Consider the following 19,297-nt stretch of genomic DNA (forward strand, 5'->3'; position numbering starts at 1 on the left):
GTTTTTTTCAATGAATAGGACACAGACTTGAGGCCACCTTAGAGGGGAATTATCAAGATGTGGCATGCCCCATGCAAGACCCCTCACAAACTTCGGAGGAGACAACCATTTAGTGCAGCAAATAAGCGTCTTGGTTTCTTTAAAAAAAGTTTCAGCTGTTTCTTGTCCAAAATAAATAGTATTTTAAGACTATCAAAAACTCTGTAACCCTTCTGTTAATGCAGAAATGTGCAATACTAAATACAGCTTAATGCATCTCCCCCTTCAAAAAAAACCCTCATTAGTAAATGCTGTTTTGCCGGGTTTCAAGCATTATTCTGTGATGTTACTAATGTGATGTCCTGCAATTACACCACTTCAGAGGAGGAGTTGTTGCTTCTTATTAGCAAAAAATCTGCAGCACATTGTAAGTTCTAGTCTATTGTTCAAATAGCAGTGTAAGGGGGCCCTGGGCTAATCATGAGCCAGTTGTGCATTTTGTCAGGAGTAAGTCAGTATTAATCAAAGTATCATCACACTACCAGAAGTCATATTTCAACAGCCCTCCTGAAGCTTTTCCAGCCCTCTAGAATTACATATTTGAGGAGTCTCTGCAGCTGTACCCACACGGGAAGGAGCAGAGCACAGTTCCCTGCTGGCCTGCCTGGCAGTATTGACATGTGCTACCACATGTCAGACTTCCATAGAGCAAGGAAATTATGACAGAGCTACATTTTCAATTCAAAAGAGCCATATGCAGCTGGCGGGACCTCAGTGGACCCCACTTTATGATATTTTGTGTGTGAGTCCTTAGTTTCAGGTAGAACTGCAGGGGCTATTATTTTTTAAACACTATCTACAAAGAGAAATGTGTTGTTGTTGCACATCAAAATTCATATCCTTTTTCTCAGAGCTGTGTATGGAAGGAACGCGACAGGTAAAAGAGTTGAAAATTTTGATCATGCATCATCCCTATTTGCATTGCTAAAAGTAAGATTCTGTCAAAAGCTGGAAAATTGCGAAATGCTTTGCATCATACATGAATATGCCCCTGTGGGCTTCTGTGGTCTTGGGTAATTCATTTCCCCTTCTTATCTCGGTGTTTTATTATTATTATTTTACAATACATAATATATAATAAATTCCATATTAAATTGTGTAATATCCTATATAGCAATAATGCTTAAAAGAATAGGTGTTCTTATTTCTTCTCTCACTTGCATATTTTCAGGAAGATCAGAAGATCATAGAATCACGAATGGGTTGGATTGGAGGAGACCTTAAAGATCATCTAGTTCCAATCCCCCTATCATGGGCAGGGACACTTTCCGATAGACCAAGTTACTCAGAGTCCCATCCAACTTGGCCTTGAACACTTTGGGGATGGGTTATCCACCACTTCTTTTGTCCCAGTTCCAAAAGACTAAGCCTGTTCTGTTCTTTTAGTGTGTCAGGGGCTAGCAGAAGTGTCACCCTACTCTTCTCAGCCTGAGTTTAACCAATACAGAAAGCAGACTTTCTTGACATTGCAGTCTGCACAGAACACAGTGGCAGCCTGACTTTGGTCACCCAACTCTTTGTATGTAGACTTGAATTCTCACTCGACTGCCTCAGCTCTTCTGTTTTACCTGCCTCAGCTTCTTTCTAGGATAAGGGAAAGAATGTGCAAGGGGTGGAAACAGAACACTGCCATGCTCTTTTATCCCTCCAATAGCTCATTACTTACTGTGTGAGTGATGGAATGGAGTCCTGGCTCACACTGATTTCAAATTCAGATGTGTGCTGAGCATGGAATCAGCAAGAGCCAAATGTAAAAAGTAGTATGATTGCATTCTCTGTCTGCTACTTGGTATTAAGAGGAGGACACAGAATAGTTTTTACTGGTAAAAAGAAGAATGAAGAGTGATACTCTGTGACTTGATCATTGATTAAACTGGAAAGGGTTGTTTTTTTCATATTTGCATGTACAGACAAGGATCAACAGAAAAGAGACAGACTAATTCAAACCCTTGAAAAATATAAGAAGGATCTTGTATGGAGTCTTCCTGCCACACCATTCAACTCCAGAAGTGTTTCTCCAAGCCAGCAGAAGGTATGTGCTGGTAGTGCTGAGTCACATGAATAAGACCATTTTCCCCTTAATTAGCTGTACTCTGTGGTGCTGGGAAGTGCCTGTAACATAAGTTTCATGCGGGTTTATTCAATGTGGCTTTTTATAGTCTAGTGAAGCAGAGATAATATTTGACTCTCAGTCTTGCCAAGTGGCAGCTGTCCTCCCATGGCACTGTTGCAATCCCTTCATGGCCTACAATGACAGATACTCATGTTATGACTACGTGTACATGACTAAAATGTGTCCCTGCTCTGAAAGTGTCATGTACGCATGACACTCACAAGGCCAGAGTATTACGTGGGAGCCCAGGAAAAAACCTTCATTGAGTGAATTTACTGAAATGATTTGCTGTTTTGTGTGACAACATTCTTATTAGGATGATTTCTGTACACAATATTTGCAAGAGAATGAAATCCCAATGTTTTTTTTTTTATTGCTACTGAATGCAATACAATAACTTTACGTTGTTTTACAGTATCCTCTGAATTTCAGAATGTTATTTACTGATAAAAGCAATACCCTGAAGTAGGTATTCCTAATTCTATGTATTCTGCTAGATACCAGAAACTGTACAACCTTATACTAGTGAGAGTAGACCTTTCTTCACCAAATTCTACCAGTGGACCACCTCACTATACAAATTCTTGCAAAACGTTTCATTCTACCATAGCCCAGAGTCTCTCTGGGACAAAAATTCCTCAGCAGACTATATTTAGACTGGTTTACCACTAGATTACAAATTATACTGTTAATAAACAATGTCATCCAATTCAAATGCGCATTATTTTGATTTGTAAAATCTTGCTCTCAGTGAGATAAATATCAAAATGGTAGGCCACAATTTCACCTAAGGTATTTGTGAGGAAAACAGTGGCTCTGTTTGACTTCAAACTCATGGGATGGAGCCATGCTCACACCTGCACAGGCACACACACACAGAGAATAGAAGATGCCATTGAAGAAGGACCGTGAGACTGACACTGAGTCATGAATTTAATAGAAGGGAACACACAATGTGCAAGGCAGAAAAAAATGTCCTGTTCTCCCTCTGTGAGCCCTGACAATCAAAATGGGATTTCTGTAATTTCACAAGACTATTTGTCATTAGAAATCTCAACCTTGTAAAGAGGAGGAAAGGAAAAGAAACTAGGAAGAGGACTGGTTAACTAGCTCAAGCACAGTGGCAGGTTTTCTTTACTCCTAACCGCAGTTCCCAAAACAAAATAAATCGTTTAGACCGCTTAAAACCAACTGTCTCAGTTTGAAAACTGTTTCTTGAAATTCCTCCTGTGTGAATTAATTTGTAGGAGACACTGTCTTCAGTGAATTCTTTTGTGATTTTTTCTGTCAGTTTTATTCTTTAACTTACAGATGAGGTGGTCACTGTTGGAAAATGGTCACCCATATTTGACATCTGGTTGGAACAACTCTTCCGGAACAAAGAGAGAGCAGCCCCCCTCTGTATCATTTCAGAAGTTCACTTCAAGGACTCTGATGCCAGCTTCTGCTGCAAGAAGGTCTATCCCAAATAGTACTCCATGTGCTTTGTCTCAGACTCCTGTTCATAACTCCAGCACAGACAGATCATCTGCTTCACTGCTTCTGCGATCTCGCATGCATTTGGGCAGTCGCAACATGAAGAAGGCATTTCAAAACTCTGTTCATAAAACATACTCTGGGGACCTCCTTGACAGACATTCAGCCTACTTTACAGAAAAGAAGCAGTGTTTTAGCCCTCGGATCCTAAAGACATCACATCAATCTTTTCTTGTGAAGTATAGGTATTATAATCCTCCTTCAAGAAAAAGGAGCTCCTCCCCTAGCAGACCACCATTTAAATCATCAGACATCAATAACAAAAAGGAAAGCGAGTTGCACAGGTACTTATATCAGTGCTAAAAGTTAAGTAATTCTGCTTTCAAACACCTCATTTGAATCATAACTGTTTCTCACCATGCTTTTAATCTTTCAGATTTTTAGAAGATTCACACGTGACACCCCATTCTGTTCACTTCTCTCAGCAGCCTGTTGAGGTTAGTGTACTCAGTGTGTTACAAAGTAAAAAGAGTGAAGCATACTGTTCATACACGAAAGTGTCCTGGTTATGTGGAATGAAATGGATAATGGATTCATTGGCTTTGGGGAATATATGTTAAGAGCAAAACCAAAAAATTGAATCATCTTATGAGAATTGACTAAGATTGCAATTGAGAAACTTATCATGCAGGGCTAGATAGGGTCAACAGACACTGTGAATAAAATAGGAACAGCTAGAATAACTGGGCTCTCTGATAAACATAAATGAGGCATTATGCAATATGAAAAACACTGTATCCCAACACAAATCTAATCTTCTGAAAGCAGAGCTCTTTCCTACTTGACTGACCTCTTACTTTTTGGTTGGTTTACAGCCTTTGAGTCCATACAAATAATAACTTGGAGCCCGTAAATATCCAGACAAAGTGCTATTCTCTCAGTCTGTGGTCACTACTGTAGTATTTGTACAAGACTTTGTCTGGAAGTTGTACTCCATTAGTCATCTGGATTTTTGAGATGAATGGTGCATTGATTTCATTAATTTAGTGCTCTTAAAAATAAGGGCTGCTTAACAGTAACTAAGGCAATAGCTGAAGATAGAGAAATTTTGTATGATTCCTTGGCCTGCACACCCCTTTACAGAATCCATGTTGAATTTCTACACAGCTCTGCCAAGGCACCACAGACATGATTTGTGATAGCCCTATGCCAGATAGTACTATTTGATTCCTTGCTCGAAACCACCCAAATCTTCATTTAACAATATTATCAAGAGAAGCTCCTATCCTCATTTGATGAGCCACAGCAAAAGATAATTTTGGTATCAATCTGATTTTCTAAGTCCTCTTTCAAAGATACAAACGTATTTTGCATTTCCGCAAAGATTTTCAATTTTGTCAAAATTTCTTATTTCCTTCATAGCATTTGTATGATTTCTCTCAGATTGTACAAACTTATTTCCATTCCCGGAAATGGACAAGTTCGTTCTCACGACTGAACCTAATAATAATACTTGTTCATTATTTATGTGAGTGATTGACTCTCAAGATGTTTATTTCACATGAGCTGCCATGTGATGTTGTTGGGATTTTGATATGTTGTGAAATCAGATCATTTCCCGGGGTAGTCTGAATGGAAATGCATAATGTTAATACAAAGATAATTAAACAAATTATCTACATTTACCTCCTTTTCCTTTTTGTGGCAGAACCGTGAATTGTGGATTCAAAATTCTGAAATGCCACTTTTTTCAGGATTACAACTTGAAGAAAAGTAAGTTAAATATTTGTTTGTCACTTTTAACTGTTTCTAAGTTTCATATCAAAATATTAAAGTAGGAGTTTGGTGGAAAATTGAAAACAAGGCATGAGAGCCAATTACCAATAGCTGTACGCAGTGAGTAGAGGGACTCTACTGGGAATGTGAGATTCAGTTACTTCCTTGGGAAATCAGAAAGTTGGAAGACTTTTTCTTAGTCACGCCACTCCTCTTACTGTAGGCAAAATAAATATGGTAAGGACAAATAATAAATAAACAATATTAATAGTAATTTATCTTCTGATACCTACACTTTGTTAATTGGAACTATTTTTAACTGTTTATTCACAAAAGGCATAGATATTCTTCTTTAATTAAATTAATGGATTAAAGTAACTGGGAGTTGACCAACAGAGCTGTCAAAATTGGTCATTTTAAAACTTATAAACCTGAATAGTAAAAAAATGCAGACTAGTTAACAGATTCATCACTTTTGGATAGGTTGGCAAAACTCTTTATTTGAGCTAGTTTAATTACTCTAAAACTTCTGCTTCTTTGAATGGTATTGTAAACCTTACTTGCATTCAGTGTATGTTAGAGAAAGATGCTGACAACTTCTGTATTTGTATAGAGAAGAAGAGTATCTTCGCTTTCTTCAAGATCTCACTGATGATATTTTGATTAGAAGTTGTTATAACAGAGAGTAAGTGCTTTACCTTTCATATTTATTCCTTTGAGTAACAAAATTTTGACCAATTATCCGATCAGTGTAAAGAACTGGTGGTTTTAATGAGAGAAAAGTGTAAAGACTTAGGCCCCACCTTAAATACAGAGAACTACTACCCTGTGATGGAGAGGACCAATACTCTTACATTTTTATTAAATGTGGAAGAAGAAATTGGAATTATATACATGAAAGTCTGTCCCTAGCATCGTTCCTTCCAAACTGTGTGCTCTTGAAATGACAATATCCAACAACCTTAAAATCCTTAATATTTTAGTTACTTACAGGTACAGTAGGGATAGGGAGGGGATGGAGCAAAAGTGAAAAGCTGGGATGCATTTTAAGCGATCTTAAAGACAGGCTGAGTTGCTATTTTTCATTTTAAAAGTTTACAGCCTTTGAACCATTGGATTTTTTGCACTGACGTTCCTCTTTTTTTTTTTTCTTTAAAGGGCATTAGAAGATGTATTTCAAATGCACATTAAAAGTAAGAGGTATAACCTTGATGAGGTGAGCAAAATATGTCTAGTATTAAATCTTCTGTCATCTCCAGTAGAAATGTTGTATATCAGTGCTGAGCAACAATTTATGGCAGATCAACTAGTATGCAATTTAATAAAAGGCAAGAAGAAACTCCCTCTGCAAAAGCATCAGTAAGGGTGTTTTCCATGGAGCACTGGTAAAGAGATTTTTCTGTACATTTTTGTGTATTACTCTAATAAGTTTTCTAAAAGACAGGTAATGTAGTTAGCATGCAGAATGGCTGTCATTACACAAAACCTGTTCATGAAGAATGCTTGTTGCTGCACTTTTTTGCTATGACTGCCATTTTTTGGAGCAAGAGAGGCTTGCAGGCTGTGATCAAGTAAGAAGACCTTGTGTTTCAATAGCTTGTGTTTAGGAGTTTGGTCACCACTTAATACTCTAAGTCCAATATGAAGTCTCCCCATGTGATGCCTACTGAGAACTATACACCTCAAAATGCTTATCTGAACATCTCCCATGCTGAGAGGGAAGAGGCCTGTGAAGGGGTAAGAGGAAATGCCAGGCACAAATATACACACACAGTCTGTCTCTCTCCTCTGCAAGTCTGGCATCTTATCTAGGATGAGTGGAAGCAACTTTGCCCGTTTTAATCCAGGGTTTAGAGCCATCTCCTGGGAGCGGGGCTTATAACTGCTCTTTGAAAAATTGTAAGGAACACACTGTTTTCCTTTTAAAAATCATTCACAGAGAAGGTGGCATTAGTGGTGTTGTCATTATCTTTATCTTTGCTGTTATCCCAGATTGGTTGAAGCATTTGGCCATGAAATGGGGTAGGCAGCTTCTTCCAATGCCTTCCCCAGAGTGAGGAAACCCAAATCCAACACTCTACCTCCTGAGCAGATAACTCAGCTGGGCTTGTGAACTAATTCCTCTAGGTTAGATAGTAGGAGCAAAACGGGAGACACCAGCACTGCAAACTGAGGTTGCAGCACTCATTTAAAAGGCACTGGATTTTCCTCCTTCCCAATAACTGATAATATGAATTCCTTCTTCTTTAAAATCTCTGTATTAAAGGAAGGAAAATGAAATAAAAACACTTTCCTAAGGGCCTGCAGCAGAACTGTGAGCTCCACAGAGAGTGCGAGAGTTCAGTCACAGCCTTCCACTTGCATTGCCTGCCAGCTGCTTGTTGAGGGGTCCCTGCCCAGTGCACAGGGCTTGGGTCATGGGGCTCTTTCATCCAACACTTCTCCTGTCTCCCACAGGGAGTAAGACTGCTAATTCCAGCCTTGAGAGGGATTTGATGCTCCAGTCCTCCTCTAGATCAGACTTTAAAGGCCTCTATACAAAAAGGCTTATCATTGAGTCTGATGACCCAAAGAATTCATGGTCAAGGGCTTGGACATGCACTCTAAAGCTCATACAAGTTCAGCAGATTCAGGTGGGAACATTTCTGAGGGACTGGCATAGTGTGGCTTTTAAATGAGCTACCTTTGCCTATTTGTTCCTGCAAATTTGTAAGCATTTAGTATTGTATTTTCTTTAACACTAGGCATGTGGGAGTTACACGCATGATTTGCACATTGAATAAATAACAATAAGAGGAATTATAAAATAATTAGAATGCAGAATGTTATTTTGTCTTTCAAAGTGCTACAATTAGGGGAGAAATGGTGTTTTGGTAACTGTTTAGTTGCCGGACTGAATGACAGTCAGTAGGTGAAAAAGTGTTTGAGGAATGACCTGAGCTGCAATTTAAGTTGGTTTGTGGGAAAAAAATCAGCAACTGCACCTCAGTTTGAGAGGATATGTAGTTTACATTTGACTAGAGGTTGCTGAGCATATTTGTAAGGTCAACTGTTGCCTTAGAGATAGAGCTGAGAAACCTTTAATAGAAAATTGAAGGTACATGGTTCCTTCCAGAAGGAGGAGTTTGTAAACAGTAGCAGATTATACTATGTCCTACTGCAAAATGTTTGATATCTAGGAATGTTCTGAGTAGAGCTTAAGCCTGGTGTTTCCCCCTCTAAAAATACTAACTGAAGACTTTAAAGAAACTCGAAAAAGAGGAATAAAAGTAATTGGCCAATAATTGATTTAAAGATTTTTGCATGTTTAGCCATGCAATGATGAAAGGAAAAAGAACCAAACTGCCTCTCTGTATTAGAACACAGCACACAGGAGAAAGAATTGTTTTCTGAAAAGATTAAATGAGAAGTGTAAACATATCTTACACAGGAGAAGCTTGTGAGCAGTGACATTTATTAGAACAGGCATAGTTCCCACAAGAGAAGTAATGGAAGCTGAATTGCTTTCAGGCTTTTAAAAGTGAATTGGCCAGTGGATGGAAATGAATTCCACAGCGAGTGGACTTTTGTCCTACAAAAATATTTTTTTCCCTTTTCATTTGTTGTCTTCAAACCAAACTCTTTTTGTTTACTATCACTGTTTTCTGGACCAGACAGACAAAATAACAAGATGGAAACATCTGTCAAGGTCTTTGCAGTGTCTTTTTTTACCCAACCTGGATACCTGCCAACTGGTTATTTGGGTACTTCCTTCTCTGGACTCTGCTCTTCTGTGTGCTTACCATCCAAAACCAACACACCCCTCTCCAAGTTCCTGCTGGCATTTGCTCCAGCACAGTGTCTGAGATCTGTTCCCTAAAACAACCTCCACTTTGGTCTACTGCCAGTTTGTACATCATGAGGATGCTTAAACCCATCCAAATGCATGGCTTGACCCACCATCCATGTTTGGCCCCACATCACAGCCAAGCAATCCTCCCCTTACCAGGGGATTCATGGCTTTAGTACCTACAGTCTCTTCTCCAGCTTTGAGAAAGAGAATAGCACCACTGCTCTTCCAAGGAGAAGGTTACACATTCAATGGGATATTACACAGTGAAAAGGGGAAAGAACAACGCAATTAATTGCCTAATTCTGTTGGGGAAAAAATAGATAAATGCATAGCAAAGAAGTAGAGAGTGAAGAAAGAATATAGGATGGAGGAAAGAAAGACAGTGCCTCAAAGATAAGAGCCTTTTTAAATGACTGGCATCTTCACCTTAGATGCTGTTCTCTACATACCTGCACAGTATAATTATTGGTGTAAAGTGGGGCACAGAGGGCAGTTCTATCACTGGACTCCAGCCCAAGGTAATTTTCAATCTGATTCATCAAGGTGTCAGAGGAACAATTTTTAATTTTTTTTTTTTTTGCTTCAGAACATGCAATTTCAAATAGCATGTCCAGGAGAAAGCATGCACCAGTCCTTCCACCAAGATTTATTTCTCCTGTTTGCGCTGTTTCACTACCTCTGCAAGCTGCATTCAGTGGTCTACTTATAAATCTTCAGCTGAGGCTTCTTTTCACCTGCCCAGCCCTGGATGTTCAAACATTCTTTTATGTTTTAGAACTACAATTAATTAGCACACTAATTGAGGAACTGGAGAGTTTGTCTAACAAATTTTCACAGAGCAAAGAGGTTCCCCCCTTTTCTGTAGTACTGAAATGGTCTCCACTCAGGAAAACTTGTGAAAGTTGGGGTTTTTTTTATCTAGCCACTTGCTCAAATCCAACATCAGGCCATTTTATAACTTAGAAGTGCAAGGAGGACATTTCTGCTACAGAAACTGATCCATACTCAGATACTGTTCAAGAAGCCATCAATTCAATGAAAAATATTTCCTTGAGAAGAGAAAAAATTGTTGGTTCTTGCTAAGAGGTACAGGTAAAAGAGTAGCTCTTGTAATCCAGGAAAGTGGAAAAAGTGTCCCTCCTGGGCTTGAAATAGCCACTGAAATGGGTCTGCAAGTGAATAATTTCAGGAAATTGATGGGAAACTAAACAGTACCTGAAGGGGTGAGGGATCCAGTGCCCATCAATCTTCCAATGAGCAAACCGGTTCAACTAATTTATTTCCTGGAATTTTATCACGTAAAGCTAAAAGTTTCTGAAGACACAAAGTAGTATCTTACACTTGGTTTATGTCTTTGTTCTAGGAGGATCATAAAGTGTTCATGCTTAAAACAGTACAGTGTAACGACACCAAAAGTTTTATCTAAGGTGAGGGGAAGATGGAAGACAGCTGATAAATGGCATCCAGCAGTGTTACCAAATATTTCAGGACAGGAACACAGAACAGCACAGGCAGCTGAACACCATAGTGGTGTGGAAGCTGAAAGCCCATTTTATTTAACCAAACAAAATTATTTCCTTTGATTACTGTGTGAGTATAGCCTCAGCGATAAGACCTGGCAGGAGGTGTCATAGGGTCTTTCATAGCCCTTAGTTGAAAGGTCTATTTTAACATTTCTAAGGCCAAAAAATCCTTTTTTGGTGTGCCACACCCCAGCACTATCTTGAGTCACACTGAAGCAGACACAGGAGAAAGCAACCTCGGCTTAATCCCTGGCACTATCTCCTACATGTTCTTTGCCCTTCCCTTCTTCAAGGGAAGAAGCCCATCATGTCTCGTGGGGCTGCTTTAGGAGGAGGTACATCAGAAACAAGTGTGGTTTGGGATGCTAATGCAATAATTAGTGGCTTAATCATCAAAGTGAATAAGCAACTTACTAACAGTCCCTTTCAGCTCTGTGCACTGCTACCATTTATATACAGAATTTTGTAATGTACCGTAATTAGATACTGCACATGGGAAAGTCTTAAAAGTAAACCAGTAAAAATGAAAATGACTGCTCTGAGATGAGCACAGGACCCAAGTTTATTCTTCTCACAACAGAAAAGGTCAGTGATCTGGTATGTGGAAACTTTCTTCCAAACCAATACTAACCCGTTGGCCCCATCACAGGCAGAAAGGGAAGTGTCCTGTGAAACAAGTTCTCTTCAGCATGGGACTTAAAGTAGGAATCTTCTATTTTGGAAAAGCGGTATGACTAATATTTTTTAGAATTCCAGCATATTTTTTAGAATTCCAGTTTAATTTCAGTTTCTTAAAATTCTTCTGATTTTCAATTGGATGTACTAATTTCACTGCCTGCTCTGGCCGTATATACTGTGTAGCTCTCCCCGTTTCATATGCACATTCAGAGGTGTACTTGCAGTGGCAAATACCCGTTTCTTCAAGTACACGGGTATCTGCCTATGGAAACCAGAGTTTCCATACATGGAGACAACTGGAAAATTGGATGAGTATCATGTAAACATGGTCCATCTCACTACCGGTAGACATGTGTACAGTAGACTCTTCACATCTGCATAACTGACAGCTTTGATTACTTCAGCCACTAAAACCAAGCCTAACCCCAAACTATGATTTAGTTATATGTCACCAAGCTTCAAAATGAGATCTAGAGGGGAAACTTTCATAGTTACAACACGGTTAACTGATAGTTACAACACAGGATTGAATCTGCTGGCTCAGCACTGTGCAGGCCTGGCCACAAACTCTCACAGTCCTCACAGCCTTCCATAGCCTTGGCTGCTGTACTGGATTTTTCCCTTTTGTTGAAGGTTCACCTTAGCAGTCAACTCAGCAAAACAGAACACAGAGATAAAAAATTACCTTGTAATATTTACAAAGAGTAGCCTTGGGAATAGGTTTTAGTAACTTTTGTATTAGTCCAGAAATTATTGTAAGAACCCTTTTAGAGCCATAGAATAGGTTTTAAAGTTGCTCTTTTCATTATTCTTGGGTATTTCTTAATGTCTATCATGGCCATAAACTTCTCAAAAGAATAAGATACTGAAGATTGCAAATCTTATCAGTCAGTTTGACACGTGTGCACAGAGGAATCCATTGGATCCCTATCACAAGGAGCTTGTATTGCTCCGTATTTTCTGAACACTGATATACTGAGCTACAAAAGTGATTTCTTTTGTAGCACTGGACATTATGTGTTTCCAGCTCATGGAGAGTGTACATTGTCTTTAATAAGTTTCAACAAGAGCAACTAATTTTCTGTTAAAGTGCTTAAGATTGAATGGCCATTGTAATGATCTTCAAATTGAACCAGAGTTTTAAAATTTTCCCAGTAAGTTCCTCAGAGTCTGCCCATCTTTTTTCCCCTTCTCTATGACAGCTTCTAGACTCCATTCCATGTCATGAATACCCACAGGTCTTCTTCTACAGAACAAAAAGGCCGTCATGATTATCATCTCCTAATAAAGCAAAGTTGAGTGAGGATGCTCTAGTAATCCTAATTAAGTAATCCATAATTCATTTTCCATTTGATTCATTCTTACGGTAATATTAATAATTTTCTCAGTCTTGAGTAAGTCAAGGCACTTGGTCAGGCACTCTCAGTGCATTCTGCAATCATCTGCCACTGAGAATCTAGTCATGTATTTTTCAAGTTAGGTGAACTGTTTGCTTGCTTACTTAACTATCTGCAATCCCAACTATGGACTGCAGATTTCATCACCATTTTCCTTTTTCCCATTATGATGACACTGGATCACTCGTATTTAGCTACAATTTTCTTGGCTCTTTTAAAGACTGAAATACAAAACCACACAGGGTCGCAGAAAAACATGGAAAAAAGGCCTATTTTGCTCCAATGAATTCTGGATGTTCAAGTTGGTGTCTTACCTCTGAGGAACCTGTGCACACAGTAGGCATAACCTTGGACTACATGCAGTCCTAAGCTTTAATATGGCAGTCTTCCACATTATTCTTACAAAGAGAAGGCAAATTTGCTGCTACTTCATGCAGTGTGTTTCATGGAGCTCTGCTCCAGGGTAGTTTACCAGAGTCCACCTCTTCTGCAGTCGCCTCTGTGCTTCTTTCCAGAATGGGATTTTCCAGGAGGGTTTAGCTAAAAGAGAGATAATTTGAACTGCAAAATTTCTTGCAGAGGAAAAAGAAAGTCTCTGAGACTACTTGAGTGAGTTAGAGGAAATAAATGAATGAGATAGTGGGGACAAAAGTGAAACACCTACTTAACTGAAACCTCATTTCAGTCGTTTTCTCCAGTTAATTAAGTATTGAGGAAAATGGATGCAGAAAGCACATTTTAAAGCAATCAAGTACTGCCAGAAATCAAACCAGCAATTTGAAAAGAGAACAACACTGCTCTCTGGCATCTGACAAAATAAGATATTTGACAGGGAACAATATGTGCAGTACTGGTTAATTGGGAGGCGAGGAGAAGAATAATCATAGCTGTATTACTGGATTTATAGAAGTATCTCCAGCGTACCACAGGGACAATGTGAATTTGTGGAATCCTCCTGCCTGCTACAGCAAGCCAGCAATCTCTTACATTCCCATCAACATTTTTTTCAACGTACCCTAGACAGCAATGCAGAAATAGCAACTGTGGTGGCTGAAACCAGGAGAACTGCCTTTAAAACGACTGCAAAATCCCCCGCTTTTCTCTGCTGACGAAGAGGTATGGGATAAGAAACAAGTGGGGAAAAAAATCTTCATTAATGCTTGCTCTCCTTTGCTAGCCTTCATCAGAGCAGGGAACAACCCTTTACCAGTTATCTGGCTATGGAACATAGCTATTCCAGCACCAGTCCTACAACAGGTTAGGTTGACTGTGTGTATCAGGATTAGAGCAAAGAAAAGGCTATTTTCCCCAGTTTTTAGTTCTAAGCTGTAGCCAAACACAATGTGAACTCAATCTGCCAACTAACCTACATTCTAGAAACTCTGGCAGAGCATTTAAGGCTATATTGTCTTCCCTGCGGTTGGTTTACTGACCTTTCATTTTTTCCCATGTCATTTTAGCACATTAAAATGATGATTACAACACAAGCATGCTGCTTTGTCAAAGAAGTTAGCAAAGGGGATTGAGACACCTGAACAAATAATTTAGTACCCTTCCTACACATACTGGCAACACTGTGTAAGGGGATGTGCAGTTAATGGGACATTGTTATTTAGACTCTTTGATATAAACCAGTACTTTCATGGATAGCTGCCTGTCTCAGCAGTAGATTTGTTGATCTGAAGATAGTATGAAAAGCCAGACAAAAAACACTCATATAAAAAGAGAGGTAGAAAAGCAGCTAACCAAGTTAAATAAGCAGTTGAACAAGTAGAAGATTCAGGAATACAAAACAGATTCTTCCCCTCTGTAATTGCTCACAAGATATTGATAAGAAACAAAATCCAAATGGTCATCTCCTTTACTACTTTTAGCCTCTATGATTGGAATCCAAGTTAATTAAATTAATCTAAAATTAATTTAATCCAAACTATGCTCCCATCAGGAGAACTAAAATCTTCCATCCCTCAGTGCCAGGCAGTGCCTAAAGCCATGCATATCTTTAAATACCAACAATAGTGCTGAAAACAGAGTATTTTTCAACTTGGGGTCAAAAGAACACAGAACATTTCCCTTTCTCTATACTTAAAAAAAAAAAAAAGAAAAGAAAGAAATTGAAGTCCCCAAGCACAATTAATAATTTCCCACTTCCCTGTTTTGCCTCTAAAACAGAAAAAAACAGTAGCCTGATGTGGGTACACAGTCTTGATGAAAAGTCAATCTTCTTTCACAAGATCAAGTGTATTTACACTGATTTTATGTGGTACTCAGCAGGCTGCCTAAATAAAGGAACCCTGAAACACCGCCTAGTAGAGAGCAGACTCTCACTAAGCTTTCATCTGTCTAATTTATGAAGCACAGTAGCAGAAAAGCAAAATACAGAAAGCTGTTGATTTTTCTGTGCACCCATCTATCATCAGAGCTTTCACTGAAGTGTTTCAACAGCTGAATTGTCAATAGAGATCATGATTTTTCTGCTGTTAAAAAAACCTTCCAGGCAGACAAATAAGATCATGCAAAAAGCTAAGCAGATTTAGCTATTTTATAGCAATATCCTGTTTTTCTGAGTTCCATAGTTTCTGAACTCTACACTGAAATAAGTGCTTACGTGTGCCTACAAGTGTGTCAAAGAACATGCACACGCACATATACATACAGAGATCATCTTCTGTCACAAGAAATATGCATAGACTAGTCCATATATAAAGCAAATTCACATTGCTTTTGAGTACTGCTATTGCAGTCTGCTTTCACCATAGTCCACCTTGCATTCACTTGTCAACATCGTTAAGAAGTTCAAACAGCTGTTTTCAATTGTTGTTTTCTGCAAAAAATTACTGGCAGCCTTTTGTAATTTGTGGCTATTTAGGATAAGACAGCAAAAGCAGAGGGAGATGGAATCATTTTAAGGGTTAGACAGCTGAAATCTCAAACAGGAGGAACAAGGAAACTAGCTCTGGGACAAGTACGGAGTGTTCTCTGGCACCTGGGCCGTGGAGTGGCACTGCTTTCCCTACTGTACAGTGTTCAGATTGTCCACCACTGCGGATTGTTCACCATATCAACTGTAGGGCACATCAACAAAATTAGTAAGTTGGATAGCCAGAGTGTGATTCTTCTTTCAGCTCCATCTCTCCCTCCCACTGGCTGTCACTGGACTCTCAGACCCTTCTGAGTGGTCCTGCTGTGAGCCAGCAGACATTAGTGATGGCAGCACTGCACCCAAGGGTGGAACTGCAGTGCAGTGCAGAGCATCTGCTGGAAGCTGAGGCTTGAGAAAGTAGCACAGGACCATGTTCAATAAAAGGCATTTGTCCTACAAATTTTTAAAAAATTTGTACAAACTCTACCCAAATGGTATTTAGATTGTGGCTGTGCCACAGGAAGCACAGGGCTATCTGAGCCCTGCCACTGCTGTATTGTTTCTGCACTCAAGGTTTGGAGAACTCCTGATTATCCCTGAGCCAAGAGGACTCCAGAAGTCGGGGCAGGACATGACCTGGGAACATTTTGAATTCTGACACGAGACAGCAGTTGGCCCTTAATAATAGTCATGGACAAGCAGCAGACAAACAAATCTCCTTTTATGTTTTTCTTTCATTACTAGGTAAAAATGACAAGAATAGTTCAAGGCCTGAAGAAAGAGCTGAACATCACAAACCAACCACACCTCTCCATCAGCTGTGAGGGGACATGGCAAAAGGACGCCAACATTCCTGCAATGTGCTTTTAACTCACAATTTTGGGCATTTCAGAGAGCATTCAAAATCAGTTGGGACAGTGAACTAGTTTTTACACCAATTACAGTGTAAACCTTGGGTAAACAGGAAAACGAAGAAGAGATCCACCTAATGCATCTGCCCGTGATGTAACACAGTATCACTATGGCAACAACCAGGTTAGCATGCTGAGAACAATACCAGAGCACCAAAGACATTTTTACAGGGGCTTTCACAATCAGAATAGAAAGCCAGATACAAGTGTCCTTTCATTCATTAGATGGTTGACAATCCCATGAGAAATCCTGATAAAGCTCTTGGATTTTTTTCCTCTGCATGCTTGATATACAGATAGGTTGGAAATTAAGTTTTCAATACAGCTTCCCCATGTGAATTGCAACCTGGAATCTCATCAGTTTGCAAGAGGATGTAGAACATTAAGTCCCACTTCCAAGAGATTTAGGCAATAATCTAAGATCTCTTTAAAATCTTAACCTATATTAGCTCATATGTCAAAAAGCTAAGACTAGCTAGTACCACAATACATACTAGTTACTGAAAAAAACCCAGGCATTACAATCTTTCAAAATGCAAACATTTCACACTTAATGAAATCTAAACACTTATAAAACACAAGTGCAGCCAAGTAGGAAAATATGTAACGACTAAAGCCTCAATCCTTTCTTTTACTGATAATAGTCGCTTCTTTCATTATAACGTAGCTGTTTAAATTTGTCTGGTTAAGATTAGACAGCTTTCTAAAGATAGATGTTTTTTCCACACTCTTCTCCAAGTGGGACACTTTTCAAGGCATCAGATTAAAATAGAAAAACAATGATTGGGATAAATAAAACATACCAGTTTTGTTTGGGTTTATTCTGTTGTCCGCTACCAGTGGCTTTTCACATACTTGCTTCTACCTTTAGACTTAATTTTTTTAAAAATTGCTGATTCCACAGATGATCCCTAAAGAAGTTCACCACATAAAACCTGTCTGAAATAATTTAATTTTTACAAGCAGCTTTGTCAGTATCCTGACAGAAGATGAGGCAATAAAATGCATCCTTTAAGATGGGCCCCTTTCAGTCTCTCTGGAAGATGCCTCCAGGCATAGTGCCACAAGGATTGTTTTAATTACCTAATACTTAAGTTAAAAACAATTTGAGATGTTTAAGAAAAAGCCACAAGGTTTACTGATCCTACACCAACCATAGATAACCTTAGTTAGTAAAGGATAGCTCATATAAGATTTTGTTCTTTTGAACCATACAAAGTATTTTTGTTTGTCTGATTTGTTACTCATTTGATACAAACGCTGAATTTCTTTAAAGTTTTTTTTCAGTTAGACTGATGAGTAGATTATTTGTACTCATAAGCTGTGTTCTAACAGACAATGTTACAAACAAGGCAGAATAATGGTGTGTATGTGTATGTAAAAAGAGAAGAACACTGCTTTGAGCATAAAATTAACTCACCTTCAAGTAGAAGGTCTCATCACAGAAGCAATTGTTACACTTTGAAAGTTCAACTTAAAACAAAGGTATTATCTTTTATTTAAAATTAAAGAATCCTTTTCAAGGAGTAGAAAACATTATTACCCACTTCTGTTGAAAGGAGAGAAACATCTTTCTGACAGAATAACAACATGAAAGTGCCTCTCTGCTGTGCATCTTGGAGTCTTAGGGCATTACTGCTCATGTAGAGGAGCTTGATTTTCCTAATACCTGGTCAGGGTAGGTGAGCATAAGAAATATGAATTATCAGAAAGTAATTTCTTGTTCAGTTGGATAATGACTGATGTAGTTGATGTCACTCTTCTATAGCATAAAATTGCTCTGTGCTACTGAGCAAGCCCAGTTAGACCTTTGAAATCCACAAGTAGAAGTTTGCTGGGGTGAGCGTATTTATAATGAATCATCCTAAATTCAAGTGCACTTTCATGAACTAGATGGAGTTATTTAAATGCTATTTCCAGGTAAGTTACTGTCTTTTGGTATCTCAAATATGATTTCTCTTAAACGTAAAGGGGCTAACTTAGGGCATTCTATGCAGATATTTCGTGACACCTGACCATTTTTCCAACACATCCACTCTCATTACATCAGGTACAAGCCTCCAGTGATTTCCATATAAAGTGACAGATTTGATGTTAAGCATTGTCAGGCTGAAGGGTGACCTGCAGAGAAGCAGACAGCCGATGTTCATGGAACAAGCACAGATGTGTTGTTACAGTGTCCTTTCTGGCCAAGAACAAAGTACTCCCCCCCAGTTTGCAGAGGATTGCTGGCTGGCCAAGGGCCATTTTGCAGAAGTGAAGATTAATGTTGTAAGAACTTCAGCTATGGTCAAAGCCAGTACATACTGGGAAGTACAAAGAGATGGTTTGCCAGATGCTTGGTTTCAGGGAAAACAGACTTAGTTTCAAGGAATATTCTTTGGCTTTGTTTGGACCATGTCTCATCCCCCTTTGCATAATATTAGTCCATGAGGAACAAGAGATACCAAGACACAGCACACTAGACCTGTGCACTGGATGCATCTTACATCTGTTTTTATATTTTGTCTTGCATTTAGAAATTATGTCACTGCTTCATTTTAAATCATCCAATGGTGTTTGCGTCATTTTTCCTGGAAGCTAATATTTTGAGAGATACTTAAATGAGTTTATTTTGCATTTGTAAATCAACCATTGGTACTCAGAAAGAATGACAACAATGGCAACATGTGGTCTGCTTTTTCCATGG

General features: G+C 38.8%; 1 protein-coding gene across 1 annotated transcript in view; it reads left to right on the forward strand.

Moving 5' to 3' along the window:
* LOC116784964 (spermatogenesis-associated protein 7-like) overlaps positions 1-17,250 on the forward strand; it is a 31,382-nt gene extending 14,132 nt beyond the window's left edge. Inside the window, exons 4-10 of the mRNA XM_032684048.1 lie at positions 1,950-2,071; positions 3,464-3,972; positions 4,065-4,125; positions 5,337-5,401; positions 6,018-6,089; positions 6,563-6,620; positions 16,442-17,250. Of these exons, the coding sequence (XP_032539939.1) occupies positions 1,950-2,071; positions 3,464-3,972; positions 4,065-4,125; positions 5,337-5,401; positions 6,018-6,089; positions 6,563-6,620; positions 16,442-16,567 (1,013 nt within the window). The 3' untranslated portion in view covers positions 16,568-17,250. The remainder of the gene's footprint in view (positions 1-1,949; positions 2,072-3,463; positions 3,973-4,064; positions 4,126-5,336; positions 5,402-6,017; positions 6,090-6,562; positions 6,621-16,441) is intronic.
* Positions 17,251-19,297: the final 2,047 nt, after the last annotated feature.

Source organism: Chiroxiphia lanceolata, chromosome 3 (genome assembly GCF_009829145.1).
Source record: "Chiroxiphia lanceolata isolate bChiLan1 chromosome 3, bChiLan1.pri, whole genome shotgun sequence".
In the NCBI taxonomy this organism is placed as follows: domain Eukaryota; kingdom Metazoa; phylum Chordata; class Aves; order Passeriformes; family Pipridae; genus Chiroxiphia; species Chiroxiphia lanceolata.